At 45.2% G+C, this 17,773-nt stretch overlaps 1 protein-coding gene across 1 annotated transcript; it reads right to left on the bottom strand.

The window, feature by feature from the left end:
* Positions 1-12,908: 12,908 nt before the first annotated feature.
* Positions 12,909-15,871, bottom strand: ZCCHC3 (zinc finger CCHC-type containing 3). Its single transcript, XM_068524841.1, has one exon. The coding sequence runs from the start codon at positions 15,583-15,585 to the stop codon at positions 14,371-14,373; it is 1,215 nt and encodes a 404-aa protein (XP_068380942.1). The 5' UTR covers positions 15,586-15,871; the 3' UTR covers positions 12,909-14,370.
* Positions 15,872-17,773: the final 1,902 nt, after the last annotated feature.

Raw genomic sequence — 17,773 nt, 5'->3', positions numbered from 1 at the left:
AGGAAGCGAGCTTGAACAATTCTGGACTGTTACGAACTTATTCTCAAAACTAACGCGTGTAGCTGTGTCTGACTTGGTGTGTGTTAGGGGCTGAATGTATAGCTGTGAGTGCTCTGAATTATCTTCCTTGTAGGCGATTATGTTTATTAGTGTACAAGTGATTAAAATATGCTGATTCGAAGCTTACAAATATATCATTAGGACTCAAGGTAGACCAACAACTTGATTTTCAGAGAGGAGTGTCTTAACACTGACATGGTTTAGAATTGCGGGCACATGGTAATAATAAAATGCAGAGAGATGTTCAATCAGTTTTATTGTTCTCAAATTCTCCGCAGACAATACACCCTTTCATTGCCTGCAGAGCCCCACTTGGTACACCACAGCAGAGCAGAAGCTCCATGGGATCAAAGGACCCACCTGATTTCCACTCTCCCCAGCACTTAGCAGATCTTGGCACAACACAGACTCTCAATACCTGTTCAGTGCAGGGAGGAAGGAGCCAAATCGGGTGTGGGCGTGGCTGTCACAGACACCATCATGCAACTCCACCCACCCCAACTGTGTCTAGCTCTAAAACATCAGTCTTTGAACCAGCACTGTCCTCAAAGACATTCATAATAAAGAGGGAGAGCAATAAGAACAAGGTAATTCATTTCTTGATTCATCTAAATGTCTTCTTTGAAAAATTCAAAGATTATGATCGTGTGTGTGTGTATGTACATTACAGGGCTCTTTTACTGAATAATGTTATAGAACTGCACATGGGGCTCTTGAGCACTTAAATATGGCTACTGCAAATTGAAATGTGCTACAGTGCAAAATTCTCACTGGTTTTCAAATACTTAGCAAAAAAAATTAAAATATCGTATTAATATTTTTGAGATTATAACATTTTGGATATATTGGGTTAAATAAAATATGTTAAAATTAGTTTCACCTGTTTCTCTGATTTAATTTTTTTTTTTTACTTTTTAAAATGTGGCTTCTGGAAAATTTAAAATAACACTTACGGCTTGCATTATATTTCTAAGAGGCAGTACTAATAGAGAAGATGGAGGTTTTCCTCATCCTTACTTGGCAAAATAAAAAGTTGGCAATTTTTGTCCATCTCCAAATTTTAAAATAAATAGTTTTTTTCAGGGGGTGAGAGGAGTTTTTTAAACTTCTCTGTGAAATCCCAAAGTCTTAAAGATCCTGACGGAATTCTGGGTTGCCTGTCCATAAGTTGTAGTTTGAGACTCAGAGAAGCACAAGGCAGCAAGGAGCGACCAGACCTGGAGGCATGTTCATGGGGAGAAGAGGGCAGCATCAGGGGCATTTTAGCAGCACCAGCAGGGCTGATGGAATTGGGGAATCATCAGATTGGGGAAGGAAGGGGACGGTGACTAGGATGGAGGAGCTGATTTTATCTGGACAGTGGGTTCCATCTGGTGACTCACATCACACCCCATCGGTACATCTCCACATCTCCTAGAGTACAATTCCCACAACCTGACTCTGAAATTCATTAGACTTTTCCTTTGGAGGTGACCATATTCTTTATCATGAAAGGGGACACTATTAATAATTATGCTGGAACAACAGAAATAAACTGGGACTGCCTGGGGAAACTGGGAAATAAGTCATTCCCACCTTATTGGATAAATATAGAGGACTCCCATAGGTGACTCAGAAGTCAAGCATGGAAATACTGGGGCTTTAAACAATCAAAGCACCCAGTATTTGAAGTCAAACTTTGTTCAATGTTATGAGTTTTTAGGGAGTTTCTTCAACTTATTTGCCTCAGTTTTCTCATCTGCAAAATGGGAGAGCATAATATTTCAGGACATGGAGCATGGTAAAGAGTCAATGAGTTGTGGGACTTCCCTGGCAGTCCACTGGCTAAGAGTCTGCGCTGGCACTGCAGGGAGCGCTGGTTCAATCCCTGGTTGGGGAACAGAGATCCCACATGCTGCGTGGTGCCACCCAAAAAAATAAATTAAAAAAAAAAAGTCAATGAGTTGTAACAGGAGCAACAACAAAAGTACTCTATTGTGTGTATTCTCTTTAAAAGAAAATGTACAAAAAGGCAAAACTAGAGATAGCAAAAAGATCTAACGGTTGTCAGGGTTTGGGGGGGAGAGGGTTGAATAGGTGAAGCACAGGGGACTTTTTAGCGCAGTGAAACTCTTCTGTATATTATAATGGTGGATATAAGACCTTATGCATTTGTCAAAACCCATAGAACTATACGTTAGAAAGAGCAAATCTTAATGCATGAAAAATTAAAAAATCATTTATGACTGGGGAGAATCCCAAAATGGAATGCAGAATGTGACAAAACAAACTGTATTACAAATGTATGAAACAGCCTCATTAAAGGGGGTGGGGGAAAGGAGCTTGACTTAAGCAACTTTAGAAACGAGCGGGGTCTGTAAAACTAAAAGCAAAAGAAAGTGTACATAAAGTTGATAATGTTTCCCACAGGGGTATGGGTTAACAATGCTGATGCTGCTATACATTTTTACTGGTGAATGGTGGGAGCCAGGTTTCTCATTGTTGGAGTGGGAATTTACAGATGAGCAAGGGGAGGAGGTGAGAATGATTCATGTGGTAATGGATTAGAGCTGGAAATATAAATAGGACCTCACCTTTAGCTTAATATAGATGCAGATGGTTACATACAGAAATATTCATAGATATGTTTATGTACACAGGTTAGCATATACACATATATTTCTTTGTTCTGTTAGTTGAAATAGGAGGAATCTGGACTTTTGAGAAACAGCTAATTCTAGGACTGGGGCAGGGAATATACAAGATGAGTCTGGGGCAACATATAGTGCCAGAAGGTAAGAAAGTGCTCAAGAACAACAAAAGACACACAAAGATGGGAATATGTCAAAGGGACACAGGAGCCAACTAAAAGAGCTGCCAAAGGCCAAATCTGGACCAATCTGAGCAACAGAATTAAGCAGTACTGGATTATAACTGAAAGTATGAAATAAGTATCTATGAGTCCATTGATGTAAATAAATGACTAAATAAATAGAGGAAAAGAAACACATCTTCAGTGCAGAAAAACTCCAAATAACTTACATAGATACTCCACCCTCAAGGGGGTAGAACATTACTCCCCACTCCTTAAGTGTGGGCCAAGCATAGTTACTTCTTTCCAAAGAGGAGAACATGAAAAGGGGTAAAAGAAGAGCAACTTCACAGAGGAGAAACCTGACAGATACTACCTCAGCCAGGTGATCAAGATCAACACCAACAGTGATAAGTCCTGTTGATGTCTGAGAAACTGCCACAGCCAAGAAGAATCTAGGAGACATGAGATAAATGCAATGTGGCATCCTGGATGGGATCCTGGGATAGAAAAAGGACATTAAGTAAAAACTAAGGAAATCAGAATAAACTATTAATGGTAACTAATGCACCATATTAATGTAAGATGTTGATAATAGAGGAAACAGGATGGGTTGGGGATATAGGAACTTTGTACTATCTTTGTAATTTTTCTGTAAATCTAAAACTATTCTAAAAAATAAAGTTCATTTTTAAAAAGATGGCACAGGGTTTTAAAAACACATTTAGTTTATTTAGACTTTAGAGTGTTAAAGCAATTACATAGTCTGCCTTAAAAATGGAATTTCTTCAATGGATTAAGAGAAATATTCATTTATCCTACAGTTTTAATATGTTTTGTCCAATAAAAGTCAGCTACCAATTACTTAGGTCAATGTCTCAATGACTCAGCGTCTTTCATTTGTATGCATTTGAAATACAAACAAGGAAAGATGACTAGCTTCTTGATCATTTAAAATTAAATGAAAATACCTATATTGAAAGAAATCCACGTAGAGCAGATATCAACCCCATTGCCTAAATTTTCATTGCCTAAAATTGTTTTAGTAGAGAACGACATATATTGTTGTCTAATTGGAACAGTTTTGCTGTCCTTAAATAAAATACCAGCCAAAGATTATTCAGGCTGCAACTGACAGAGGCGTTACTGCTAGTTCCTTCTAATTTGGATAATTCCTTTTTTTGAAAAATCGAGTCTTGTTGCTTCATTGAAGCTGGAGGGAGAGCAGGACCGAAGCTCACTGGCGGTGTCCCTGAGCGGAAGGCAGGACTCTAAGCCAAGGGACCTGCCCATTGGTGGGCTGCCGGGCAGCTGTGGGGCGGGGACGCCTGGGATGGAGCTCATAGCCCATTGGCTGCGTCGCTGCAGGACGGTGTAAAGGACCGCCAAGGCCTGTGCTGCCGGTTTCCACGGCAACGGAGGCTTGAAAGAGCCACTCAGATTTCGGCGTTCGTTCCCAACTCCCCCCTTCCGGAGGGGGGATGGGCGGCCTGGATTTGAGGGCTGGTGGAGGAGGCGTGGGGGCTGGGAGTTAAGGGGACAGGGCTTTCCTCCGACCAAACCAACCAAGCAAAGCAGCATTTGAACTGGGTTCGAGAAACCTGGCCTGCGTGCTCACTGGAAAAAAATCAGACAAACAGAAAGGCGTTAAAGACGAAAGAGAAGAATGACATATAATTCCATCCTCCCTTGACCTCTCCATTGGTAACATTTTGCATGTGAACGAACACAAAGCCTAGCACAGAGTAGGAACGAGATACTTAGTGGGAGGGAGAAAGGGAGGAAGGGAGGAAGAATGAGGAGAGAAGGAGGGAGGATCCCTGATGTGGGCAACGTGGCGTGAGACAAGTGCCCGCCCTTTGAGGCCGAAAGTCCGCAGGCAGACCTGATGGGGTATGACAGCCTTCAGTATGGGGGCTTGAAGGAGAGAGGTCTCGCCGGCGCACTGGAAGGACGGAGGGGGCGGCAAACAGGATCGTGACTAGGCATTTGGGAGACCTATCTCTGTAGTAAGACCGGGTTCACATTCCCAATGGCCCTGCCACTTACCAGATGCCAGTGCTTCAACTCTCCAGATACCAGTGTCCTTGTATTTGGGGAATGATAAACAGTACCCACCTCGTTGTGTTGGTGTCAGAACTGAGTTGAGATAATGCATGTCAACCTCTTAAAACGATGCCTGAAACTTAGTAAACTGCAGTCACCAGCAGCTATTACCTTAATTGAAGACAGGGTAGGATTTGACTAGGTGGAGAGAATAGGGGGTTATCCTTATGTGGAGGGAGGAGCAGTGTGGAAATCTTACAAAAGAGACCAGTTTGGATGTCATATAGAAAATCATGGGAGATGTTAGCCAGAGGACAAAAAGGAAAAAATAACGATGAGAGCTATGTTTACTGAGGGTCTGGCACTCTGCGAAGCCCTTTACATGAATTTTTATTTAATTTTCTCATCAGCCCTGATAAGGCAGTTACCATTAAACACACTTTTCTGGTAAGGGAACAGGCCCAGAGAGCTTACGTTTCTTGTCTGAGCTAAGAAATGGTACAACCAAACAGGGGCATTTGTAGTGCCCAGGACAAGAGTTCAATTGGAGGCCCATATACCACATGTCTCTGTAGTTAGAAGTGATACATCCATCATCAATCTAAGGTGTTAAATGAAATATGTTATATTCTCCTCCTTGACGGATCTACTTTCACAACAACTTGGAAGAGCCAGGTTCGAATTAGAATTCCAGGACCCTTGGAGGTCTGTGCCAGGGTGTGTTGGCCCAGGGAGGGCTACCCCCTGGATCCTGCATCCAACCCCTGTCTGGCTACCTCCCATCCCATCAGTGAGGGACCCAGCACGTATGAGTGGACACCCCAGCCTCCACATCCAGCTGTCTCTTGCAAACAGCTACTCTGAGACCTAAGCCTCAGGTCTGTAAGGGGTGCATCAGGCAGTGCAGCCTGCCCTCAGCTGAGATGAACCCAAGGATGAGGCCACGAAGGTTCTAATTGAGCTTAGGGATATTTTGGAAGGGAATTCTGGGGTTTCAGAGAATGGTCTGGAAAGGGAGGGCACAGACTCTGGGTGGGCAGTTCCTCTTGTGCCTACAGATTCCCACCCCACTCCCTGAGGAGGGGCAGGGCTCAGGGCCAGAGCTACTCTTGCCAGGGATAAGGGAGTGTTTTGTTGAAGCTAGGTATTCACAATCCACTGTGCTTCACAGTGCGGGGGACATGCAAGCTAAGTCTCAATGATACGCCCTCAGAGGAATAGGGGAGGATGGGCCTGACCTCCAGGCTGAAGGAAACCCTTACCAAAAGTGAGAAGACTGAAGGAGTGAATTCGATTTTTGTTTTGTTTTGTTTTGTTTTTTACATTGAATTTTTAAAATAATTATTTATTTTTGGCTGTGTTGGGTCTTCGTTTCTGTGCGAGGGCTTTCTCTAGTTGCGGCGAGCGGGGGCCACTCTTCATCGCGGTGCGCAGGCCTCTCACTATCGCGGCCTCTCTTGTTGCGGAGCACGGGCTCCAGACGCGCAGGCTCAGTAGTTGTGGCTCACGGGCCCAGTTGCTCCGCGGCATGTGGGATCTTCCCAGACCAGGGCTCGAACCCCTGTCCCCTGCATTGGCAGGCAGATTCTCAACCACTGCGCCACCAGGGAAGCCCTGAATTCGATTTTTTAAAAAAATTTTTATTATTATTTTTTAATTGAAGTATTGTTGATTTACCGTGATTCAGGTGTATAGCAAAGTGATTCAGTTATGTATATAACTTTTTCAGATTCTTTTCCATTGTAGGTTATTACAAGTTATTGAATATAGTTCCCAGTGCTATACAGTAGGTCCTTGTTGTCTATCTATTTTATATATAGTAGTGTGTATCTGTTAATCCCAAAATTTGAATTTGCTTTTTGAAGATGAATGAATAAGCCCTTATTCAGTAGAGAGTCAGTGACAGGTGTGCTAAGGGATACTTTGAGTGTCATTTACAAAGGACAAGGAGGATACACACTACTGTACATAAAATAGATAAACAACAAGGACCTACCATACAGGGAACTACACTCAATACCTTATAATAACCTATAATGGAAAAGAATCTGAAAAGATATATATATGTAAAACTGAATCACTTTGCTGTATAACTGAAACGAACACAACACTGTAAATCAACTATACTTCAATTTAAAAAAAGGAATAAAAAAAGGATAAGGAGGTACATATCCTGATCTGTAACCACAGCCAAGTAATTTCTAGATCATTCATGCAATAAATATTTATTGGGCTTTTACTATGTGCCAGGCACAGTGCGAAATGTTGGAACTCTAACCAAGAGCAAAAAAAGTCCTGGTCTCTGCCCTCTGGGAGCTCAAAATTGAGAGACAGAGGCAGATATTAATCAAACCATGGCATAAATAAACATATCACTGTACCTGCAGTGACCACTAAAAGGAGGGGAGTGTAAGAGGGTTTTGTCTAGAAGGTTAGGGAAGGCTGCCGTTAGGAAGTGGCATTAGAGTTGAGCGCCAGGGAAGGTAAGGGTTAACCAGGGGTCTGGGAGGGTGAATTCCTGGAATGAGTAGCAGGAGCCCAGCCAGGGTGAGGGGGTGAGGCCCAGAGGAGGCTGGGCGGCCAGGCAGGGCCTGGTGGGCCCCAGGGAGGACACAAAGTCTTTGAAGGTCTTTTAAGCTGGGGCTTATTGTGATCAAATTTTGTTTTGGGGACGATTTTCCTGGGTGGAAGGAGACCAAGCTTGGAAGCAGGGAGACCAGTGAGTTGGCTTGGCTGCTCTAGAGTTTTAAACTTTCCCATCAAAATGTCTTATTTTTAAAGATAGAGGAAACGGACTCCTGTTTCTACAGAGTCTACAGGAATTTCTTTGAAGTCTTGTGTTGTGTTTTGCATTTTTTTGTTGTTAATTTTTTTTTTTTTTTGCCAGAGATAATACATGAAATAGAAACGAAACCAAAGAAACCCCCCAGGGATATACCGTGGAAAATACATTTTCCTTCCAGCCCCAATCCCAAATATCCAGTTCTTCTCAGAAGCAACAGTTATCAATTTCACTAATATCCTTCCAGATTATTCTATACATAAATAAGCATATGTATATATTTATTCCATCATTTTAAAATGTAATATGTATATCAATTATCACATGGTACACTTTAAATAGCTTACAATTTTATTTGTCAATTACACCTCAACAAAGCTGAAAAAAGTAAAATTAAAATGTAAACAGTAGCATACCATATCTTGCTTTGTTCACTTTAAAATGTGTCTTAGATGGTTTTTAATAGCCGTTCTTTTTAACAGCTGCACAGTGTTACACTATTTGAATGTGCCATAGCCTAACTACTATTGATACATAGCTGATAGATAATCAGGTTGTTTCCAGTCCTTGGTACCTTAAGTAATGCATCAGTGAACATACATAACATCTGACATATAACATCTTCGTGCACCTGTCCAAGTTTAGCTATAGATTCTTTTCCTATGACTGCTGTGTTAAAGATTATGTAAATTTAAAATTTTGATAGTACCAAACAAACTGCTTTCCAAAGATGTTGGTCCATGTTTTATTTTAAAACTCTGCAAAGTTTGCATTCTCCTCCATAACATATCTGTTTATTTTCATGAAACATGTCCTCCCCCAAATATTCTTAGTCACTCTGACAAGCCAGCAAGTGGTGCTGTATGGATCCACTGGCTCTGCCCACGTCTGGTAACGTTCCCGTGGAATTCCACCTTCAACTTGGTATGATCTGACTCCTTAGCTTCCTCTTATACCATTCCACACTCCATCATACTGAACTCCTTCTGGTTGCTCTTTGTCAGCCATACCTGAAGTTGACATGAAGTAGGGAAATGGGCACTCTGGCTGAGAATAAAGTCCCAAAGGGGCCCAGAAGCCTCTTGCAAAAGGAATTGTATGCTAGGCTGACTCCCTAGAGCAGTAGAGACCCCAGAGGGAGTAAAAGGGTCAGAGTGCTAGATTGGCATTTTAGGAAGATTACTTGTTCCTTAGTCCACCTCTTTCTCCCAACACTCTAAAAGGTCTTCACCAATGACCTCCACATTATTCAATCCAATGGGCACTCTTCAATCCTGACTTATGAATCTTGACATTTCTCAAGGCCAATTTTACTTGACCTCTTGCAGCACTCAATACAGTTAATCCCTGCCACTTACAGCTGTCCTCCCTTGGTTTATGTATCTCTACACTCTTGTTTTCCTTCTCCCTTTCTGGCTGTCCTTTCTTAGTTTGTCACGATATCTTTTTCCATCAGGGAAAACTCTCACATGTCAGAGTTGCATAAGGTATGGTCCGAGTTGCTATCATCTTTTTCCCCTATGCTTTTTCTCATGACCCATTAGGAGATTATAAAATCAACTTAACGGGTCATATTAGCATTTATAAAAGAGGAAGCAATAGAATAGAAAATATCAGAGCACACCACCCACAGAGATCATATTATTTCTTTCTATATATAAACTTGTTTCTATGTATAAATTTGTTTATTTATATATAAGTATACATATGTATATGTTGGATGGCTGCAATGTAAAATGTATGCCTTCTGTGGAATGTGGTTAAAGAGTTTGAAAACCATTGCTATAGGACACCTGTGTTTATATCTCAAGCCCAGAGCTCTCCTTAGAATTTAAGGCCTGTGGATATTGAACCACCCATCCCACACCTTCTTTTAGATATCCTCTACAGGGACCTCAAACTCAACACAGCCAAAATCAAACTGAAGACCTTCATCCCAAACTTGGATTTTCTCCTCTGTTCTACACCTCAGGAGTGGCCCCACTATCTCTCCAATTGCAGAAGCTGGAAACCTGGGTGACATCCTTGGTACTTACTTTTCCTCCAGCCTATGTCTGTCTTGTTGACTTAACCTCCTAAAAATCTCTTTACCCTGCCTGCTTTTCTCTATCTGCATCATCCAGCTCCAAGGTACCCTCATCTGTCACCTTGGTAAACTGGACTTCTCTACACTTGGGCTTCTCTCTGACCCATTCTCTACAAAGTATCCTGAATGGTCTTTTAAAAATATAACCCTGATCAAGTCACTTCCTTGCTCAAAAATTTTTCAATGGCGCCTCATCATTCTTAGACTCAAATTCTAAACATGGCTGACCAGACCTCCCCAAGAGATCTCCAGTCTTATTTTGTACCATCATCTCCCTCCCCCTCTCTGCATTGTAGCCACACTGGCTGTGCCAGATGTGGTTGGTCAGCAGACAGCTCCCATTCCCACTGTTAATGTGCTTTCTGTGCTACTCATGCTGGAAAGCAAAAGCATTTCCTGACTCCCTTGCAGCTAGGGCTCCAGCAATTAGGTACACTTACATGAGGTTTGGAAGGTGGTAGTAGGCAGAAGTCAAACAATTTTGGCTGTTTTTGCTTTTAAGTAAGGTTGTGGAGACTCTAGTGTATGATCTCTGGCTTCAAGGGCTTGACATTCCACTGTTCTAGCAGTAGCATTGGCAGTGGCATCCTGTCCTTGAGTGGCAGCTTCCGCAGTGTGTCCTCAAACTCAGCCTTTCCAGTGATGGCCTCCTGACTCCTTTCTGACTGTGAGAGAGGTAGTAGCTCCCCTGGTAGGTCAGTTCCATGGTGTTCTAGGAATCATTCCTAATATCCAGCCTAGAGCCCATCACTTTCCTCAATACCTAGAGTGGTTTGTTTCTAAACACTGGCTTTCATTTGGTTTCTAGAATCCACTGTGCCTCCTCCCACTATAGGGTTGTTATACTTACGCAAACCTAGGCTCATACCCTTACCACCACTTAACCCCCACCCCCACCTTTCAATTAACTTTTTTTTTTTAATTAATTAATTTTATTTTTTTTGGCTGTGTTGGGTCTTCGTTTCTGTGCGAGGACTTTCTCTAGTTGTGGCAAGCGGGGGCCACTCTTCATCGCGGTGCGCGGGCCTCTCACTATCGCGGCCTCTCTTGTTGTGGAGCACAGGCTCCAGATGCGCAGGCTCAGTAGTTGTGGCTCACGGGCCTAGTTGCTCCGCGGCATGTGGGATCTTCCCAGAGCAGGGCTCGAACCCGTGTCCCCTGCATTAGCAGGCAGATTCTTAACCACTGCGCCACCAGGGAAGCCCTCAATTAACTTCTTATATGGTCTTTTGATCTCAGTTCAAACATTTTGTCTGGGAAGTTATCCCTGACCCCTCAAGAACAAATCAGTTTTCCTTATTAAACATGTCACTCTGTATGTTTCTTTCAATGCATTATTACAGATCATATATTGTGTAACTCTAGAATTCCAGCCCCAAAGGACTTGACTATTTTGCTGCAATCCATTGCCTTGAAAGAGTTGGTGCTTAACATACGAGTGTTAGAGTGTTAAATGAATGGAATGAAGGCGGCCAGAGTGGAGGGTGTTAGGGCAAAATCAAGCCTCTTATTACACTGACAAGCCCTGTCACTTCCTCTTGGCCTTTTCCCAACCACATCTTCCTGTGACTCTCCAGCCAGCCTGAACACACCCTGTGCTCTAGCCTCCAGGTCTTTGCACAGGCTGCTTCTGTTGCTTGAATATCTTTTCCTTCTTCACTTGACTCCTTCATTTTGCAGGTTTCAGTCCAGACATCATCTTCCAGTAGAGCTGCATTTGAGACAATTCTATACTCTTTTCTAGAACATTAAAAAATACTTAATATTATTTTAAAAATTGCTTCCTTATTACTTATCTGTAGCTCTCTCTGCAAGTGCACAGTCTGATTCACGGGTGTATGCAGAGTGCCTTGTGTGGGGTCTGGCTCTTAATGGCCTTCAGTATTGCTGTAAGCTGAACGAATGAACGTCAGCTAGTCAGCCAGCCTCAGGCTGGGGATCTCGACACACTTCCCAGGAGCCCATGAACAGTGAGGGATTGTAATTTGGGGGCTGCTAGATCAGGAGAGGAAGCTGGGGGAGGTTTGTTCTGCTCCAGCCCGTGGCTCAGTCCCCAGACTGCCAGGCTGGAGGCCCTGGAGTGGATGGGGGGGTGGGGAGGGGAAGGGCAGGGAAACAGTTTCTTCCTCTGCTCTCTCCAGTAGAGTTGGGGGGGAGGGGCAGAGGGAAGATTCCTTCCAAGGAGGCTCCTTGGCACAGTGCCTGCTAGGAGGAAGGGGGAGGGGACTATGATGAATACAGGCTTTTTCCCCCCACGTCAGGCCTCCAGCACTGTGAGGGAGGGAAACCCGTGGCAGAGGATGGGGAGAGGAGGGGGGAGAGAGAGGACAGAGGGAGGGAGGGAAGGAAGGAGGAGGGAAGACTGTGTTTGCCTTGGGAGACAGGAAGGAGAAAGGCTGAGCTGGCTCTGAAAGGCAGGATTCTGAAGAGCCAACCAGGCCTCAACTGTACCAGATCAGCTCTGGAAATACCCTCAAATCACTGAGTCAGAGAATCAATACACTGGGAACATTAATTCTTAGGATCAGATCATCTTATCATCTCAGAGCTAGAAAATCCCTCAGAGGGTTGTGTCTGGAGTCTCCAGGGCTAGCTTGGAGGAGTGAGTCAGCTCTATGGGAAATTTCCTGGACCCTTTCTCTCTTCCTCCCTTATAGTTGGAAGAGATGGCATTTTTTCTAAAGCCCATGAATACTTTGTATCCAATTCAGTACACTTACAATAACTGGTAAGATGATGAAACTGACATCCTACCTCAGGTTTTCCCACTGGTTTGTAATCTCCTGAGGGCAGTCCCTCTCAGTCATGTTAGTACTATTCAGAACTGTGGTCTCAAACCTGGCTGCCCAACAGAGTTGCTAGGGGTGCTTACTAAAAATATTTCACTCACTCCAGTGATTCCGATTGCTCGGAACTGAGTTAGGACTTGACACTTTAGTTTTAACAGTATGCTAAGTGATTTTGAAGCAAAGGTTTAGGTAACAACTCCCAAGGGCCTGGGAAAACATAGTAGGTGTTAAGTGTTGCCTGCGGGGCTGGAAATGTATATGCAGAGTAAACAAATGGAGTGTGGGAAGCCTTGGTTGAACTGGGGTCTGTGAACCTATGCATCTAACATTTCGAAAGGAAATAGTGCAGCAGTGTTGGCAATACAAAAGATAAATATTTATTCAGAACAAAACTTTAAACAATCGATTTTACATTCTAAGCCACAAGGAAATAGCAAAACATAAAGGAAAGACAAAAACTAAAAGAAAAGCAGTGTACTGTCTTTTCTACTTTAACTAGATAACACTTAGTAGACCCAATGCCCTCTAGCTTGGCCTACTTCCCAAGTACATTTTAGAGTTAACAGCTCATTTGGAATTCCGTTTTTCTCCTGAGAGTCCGGAGGTTGCAGATGAGCTCCAGTCAGCTGCTTCTCTGGGGACGCTAGCTATTGAGGCTAAGATGCAAATGTAAACCTTTCTTTACTCAGGAGCACCTCTATTTCTCACTGGTGGCAATGAACGGGGAAGGGGAAGGCCACAAAGGAGCAGGGCCACTTTAATCCAGATATGGTACCCCAGGGGGCAATGAGTACACCCTGGATTATGTTCCTTTGTCCCTTCCGTATCTCCCAAGTATTCTGAAGCTCCTGCCAAATCTTCTGCTTCCTTCCCCAGATGATTTCTTAGCATTCCTCTGGGCTCATTATTCTGGAAAGAGCAGACTTTCTGGGCCCTCAAGTGTTGAGGAAAATGTTGTGAGGTGTGAGAGGTAGTGGAATGAGCACCGGGCTTGGGGTCAGGGAACTCTACTCTAGGCTAGCTCTGGCACCAGACAGCTATGTGATTTTGACCCAGTCATTCAACCTCTCTGGTCCTGTTTCATCTGTTGGAAAACCAGCGGATTGGTCTAAACCTATTTTTAGGTCTTTTCCAGCAGGAAAATTCTAGATTCCATGATTCTGTGAAGAATGGTTTCTGAGCCACTGAAAGTGCTGTCACAAAGTCCATGCATTTTAATGCCGTAAGAGAGGCCCTTGGCCACCATTCAGAGCTTATTGACTCAGTTTACATACACTTCTAACAACACTGGTTTCACAAATTCTCAGACCACATAGATTAGAAGCAGCAAATTAAAAGGGGACGGGATGAGCTGCAAAAGATAGACACCCTGACAGAAGCCAGGGTCAACAATGTTCTCAATTCAACAAACACTGATGGAGTGCCGACCATGTGCTGGGCCCCTACCTAGCACTGGGGCATAAAGATGAGCAAGGCAGCCGGAGAATGAAAATCCGGGGAGAAGACAAGGGGTGGGGAGTAAAAAGTACCAGAAAAAAAATCTCCAAATACAAAAATGAAAATAAATTTTAAAAAAGGGAGGGGAGACATATCTGCACACTACAGTTCTCGGTCGGTAGTCGTTACTGATGACAGAGTCACCAAATTCAGGAAAGGCTGAAATGGAGTAAACTCAGTTTAGGAAGGCAAAGTGAGATGTCTCTTGCAGTTTTAAGAAGATCTCCTCCAAAAACGATAAAAAATGGTTTAAAAAAAAGTTTTGGCACTTAAGAGGGGTAAGCTGGCTCTGTGTTCACCCTGGCAGGCAGGTGGGTGTTCAGTGCCCGGCCACGCCGGTTAGCTGAGCTGCCACGGAATTGTGAACCGCTTTGGGACACTGGGCAAAGGCGTGTCCTCGTTTGCCACAGAGGTTACACACGATGCCCTTCCGGCAGTAAGGGCTCAGGTGCCCCTCCTCCCCGCACCTGAAGCACCTGTCCTGTGTGCAGCTGCCACTCATGTGGGTCCGGGAACCACATTTAAAGCACGTCTTGGGCTGCCCCTTGTACCAGCTGTAGCCCCTCTCGGCCCCCAGGAAGAAGGCCCCCGGCAGGTGCCTGACCCCGCCCTCCCCCTGGCGCAGCTCGATCTCGCACTTGTACTCCCCGGTCCAGATCCCAAACCTGTCGGTCACTTTCACCGGCACGGCCAACACATCGCAGTGGCGCTTGAGCCAGGTCACGATGTCCTCCACGTCCACCGTCTCGTTCCGGAAGAGGATGAAGAGCGTCTTCAAGCTGGACTTGCTCCGCCCCAGCACCACAAAGTTCTCCCAGCAGTCCTCCTGCTCGCGCTTCTCCTCGTAGACGCGTAAGAATAGGGCCAGCTTCTCCGCCGAGCGGAAGCTCACGTCGAACTCCCGGCTGCCAGGGATCTGAATGACCGCGTAGATGTCGCTCGGGTCCATGCCGATGGAGCGGAGGATGAGCGCGCCCACCACGAAGTCCCGGGTTGGGCAGGCGCCCTCGTCTCCCTGGAAACAGATGCGCACGAGGAAGCGGCCCTTGCCCGGGCCCACCGCGGGGCCAGCCGCCGTCGCCTGCTCGTCCTGGGGGGGCCGCTCGGCCGCGTCTTCGGCCGCGTCGGGCTTGGTCGGGGCCGCCATGGCCGCCGCTTCGGCCTTCTTCCTCCTGCCCGCCTCGGCTGCGCCCTTCTTCTTGCGGGCGTCCGTCGCCTCGCCGGCCGGGTCTCTCCGGCGGCCCTTCGGGTCCCCGCGGCCGGCAGGGGGGAAGTCACCGAGGCCCGGCGCCGCCAGGCCCGCAGGGGCGCTGAGCCCGCCGCGCGCGCCGTTACCGCCCTCCTCCTCCCGCCGCGGAGGCCGCGACTCGCGGAACTCGCCCTTCTTCTCGGCCAGGTTCTTCACCACCTGGGCCCAGCCCATCTTCTCGCGGCCGCCCTCGGCCTCCTCGGCCCGGGCCGCCGGGCGCGCAAGGGACAGGAGCTGCGCCCGCCCCCGCTTCCTCTCCTCCTCCGCGCCGCCGCCGGTGGCCATTTTACCTCCTTCCCAGCATCCTCCACTCGCTCCCGCAGCCAAAGGGCGCCCATGGCGCGCGCCCGCCCGCCCGGGGCTGTGGGGGTTTGGGCTTTTTTTTTTTTTTTTTTTTGAAATTCGACGCTTCTCTCCCCCGCCCGACTAAGGTATTTACTTGCGGCGCTCGGCGGTCAGCGGCCGCGGGCCGGGAACCCCCTGGTAACGGCCTGGCCGCGTTTCCGTTAGTGCTCGCTCCAACCCTACCTCCTCGGCACCGAAGTGGGATGCGGAGCTTGGAGCGCGTCCCTGTCCCTCGCGAGGGTTTGGCAGCCTTGGGCCTCGCTCTCGAGGATTTGGTATTTCGCAAGCGGTCCTCGATGATTTCATTCAAGCAGTTTTACTAACGGCCCACAGCCCGAAGGCGGGAGAGAGTTGAGGAAGATTTCGCCCATTTTGTTTTCATTTTTGTACCTTTTCTATTAAAAAAACAAAGACAAAACTTAGACCTTCCTCCTCCCAGAGCAGATCACAATGCATTATTTTTCCAACGTTGGATTATGGACATTTTCAAACATACAAAAAGTGGAAAGAATTTTGCAGTGAACATTTTAACTTTTAAACTATTTTATCTTTAATTAAAATTTTGCTATACCTTATCACACTGCGCCTGTATCCATCACTCCTTATTTTTTGATACATTTCCAAGTAAGTCATACTGAATTATTTTTTAAAAAAACCTCCATCATATTCATGATGACAGTTATATTGAGCGCTTAAGTGTTCGATACTGTTCTAAGCACACTGCAAGCTTTATCACGTGGAATCTTCCAAAACAATGTTGTAATTATACCCATTTTACAGGAGGCAGGGGCTTGGAGATGGGAGTTAAATCACTTGGCCAAGTGGCAGAGTTAACAGGCAGCCTCCACGCGTAGGTGGCTTATACTTCTTCTACTTCTTTGCTCTGACATTTTGGATAGACTCTTTGGATCAGACTCTCCAGGAAACGCCGTTCGCACAGATTCCCTAACTAAAGTTAGCACTGGACACAATCCTTATTCCTCCCTCATCTGTCTCAACTGGTGCTTCAGAAGCATTGATAAAATTTGGGTAGTTGAGGGGGTGGGGTTAATACCACCTTTTGTCATCTTGTTTTCTTTACCATAGCTGCTTGTGTTTCAGGGTGCTCCAGTGATCTTTCTGGGTTTAGTGAAAGAAAAGGATTGTGGAGTCAGGGAGACCCTAGTTTGAATCTGACTGCTTCAAATCTCAGCTTTGTCACGTGGGGCCAATGACCTCAGTTTTCATAGCTCAATTTGCTCATCCATAACAAAGGGATATTAATATCTACTCTCAGAGGACGAATGTGGGGGTCCAAGGAGATAACCTGTGTCAAAGAGCTTAGTCCACAATGGGTTTCCAGGGAAGGTTATTCTTCCTTTCTGCCGGTGTTGGATTTTTTCCTATTTCTCTTGCAGTTCTGCTTAGCATCCGGGAGTCCCTGTGAGTTCTTAAGATCTTTCCCTTTACTCCGATTCCAGTACTGGTTTCAGGAAGACAGCATCTCCAACTCTTGTGCTATTTGGACCTTCCGATTCCCTCACTTTATAACTCCCGACGTGCTCTCATCCATCCCTTCTCTGCCACACATCCCCAGGATCGTACTGGGATCATTAAGCAGAAGCATCAAAGTCTCAGATTCACACATTCCACTCTTTTATTCTTTCTGCTTGCCTGCTCAGATCTTTCCACGGTGAGGGTATTTACATAGCCAAACAGAACCCTTGTATTTTAAATAATCTCTTTTATTCCTCTCACCCTAACTCCCCACCCCAGGTAACTAGCACACAATCAAATATCTACGAGGCAGGTACCTTAAATAAGGAAAAGTGCTGGGAGAACTGGAGGGCACATATTCTACCTGAAGGGGCAGCTGCTAGTCAACTCCAGCTAATTATCGTTCCCACTGTGGCCAGATTTTCCTCTTTTTAAAATGAAGCCTAACTCTAGTTTCTTTTTTTTAAATGGGAAACATTCTTCCTTCTTCTTCTTCGAGGTTGTCTCAGCTATATTTGGATCCTCTGTATAAATTTTAGAACCAGCTTACTAAATTCCAGGAAACCACTTTTGGGGATTTTAATTGGGTTTGCATTGCATTTATACAGAATTGCCATATTGTAATGCTGACTCTCCCCATTAGTGACCCTCC

Source organism: Eschrichtius robustus, chromosome 16, assembly GCF_028021215.1.
Source record: "Eschrichtius robustus isolate mEscRob2 chromosome 16, mEscRob2.pri, whole genome shotgun sequence".
In the NCBI taxonomy this organism is placed as follows: Eukaryota; Metazoa; Chordata; class Mammalia; order Artiodactyla; family Eschrichtiidae; genus Eschrichtius; species Eschrichtius robustus.
This window is presented reverse-complemented; position numbering and strand designations above follow the sequence as displayed.

What these genes read in the sequence shown, in the direction of transcription:
- ZCCHC3 (XM_068524841.1), bottom strand. Translation starts at nt 15,585, where the DNA reads ATGGCCACCGGCGGCGGCGCGGAGGAGGAGAGGAAGCGGGGGCGGGCG.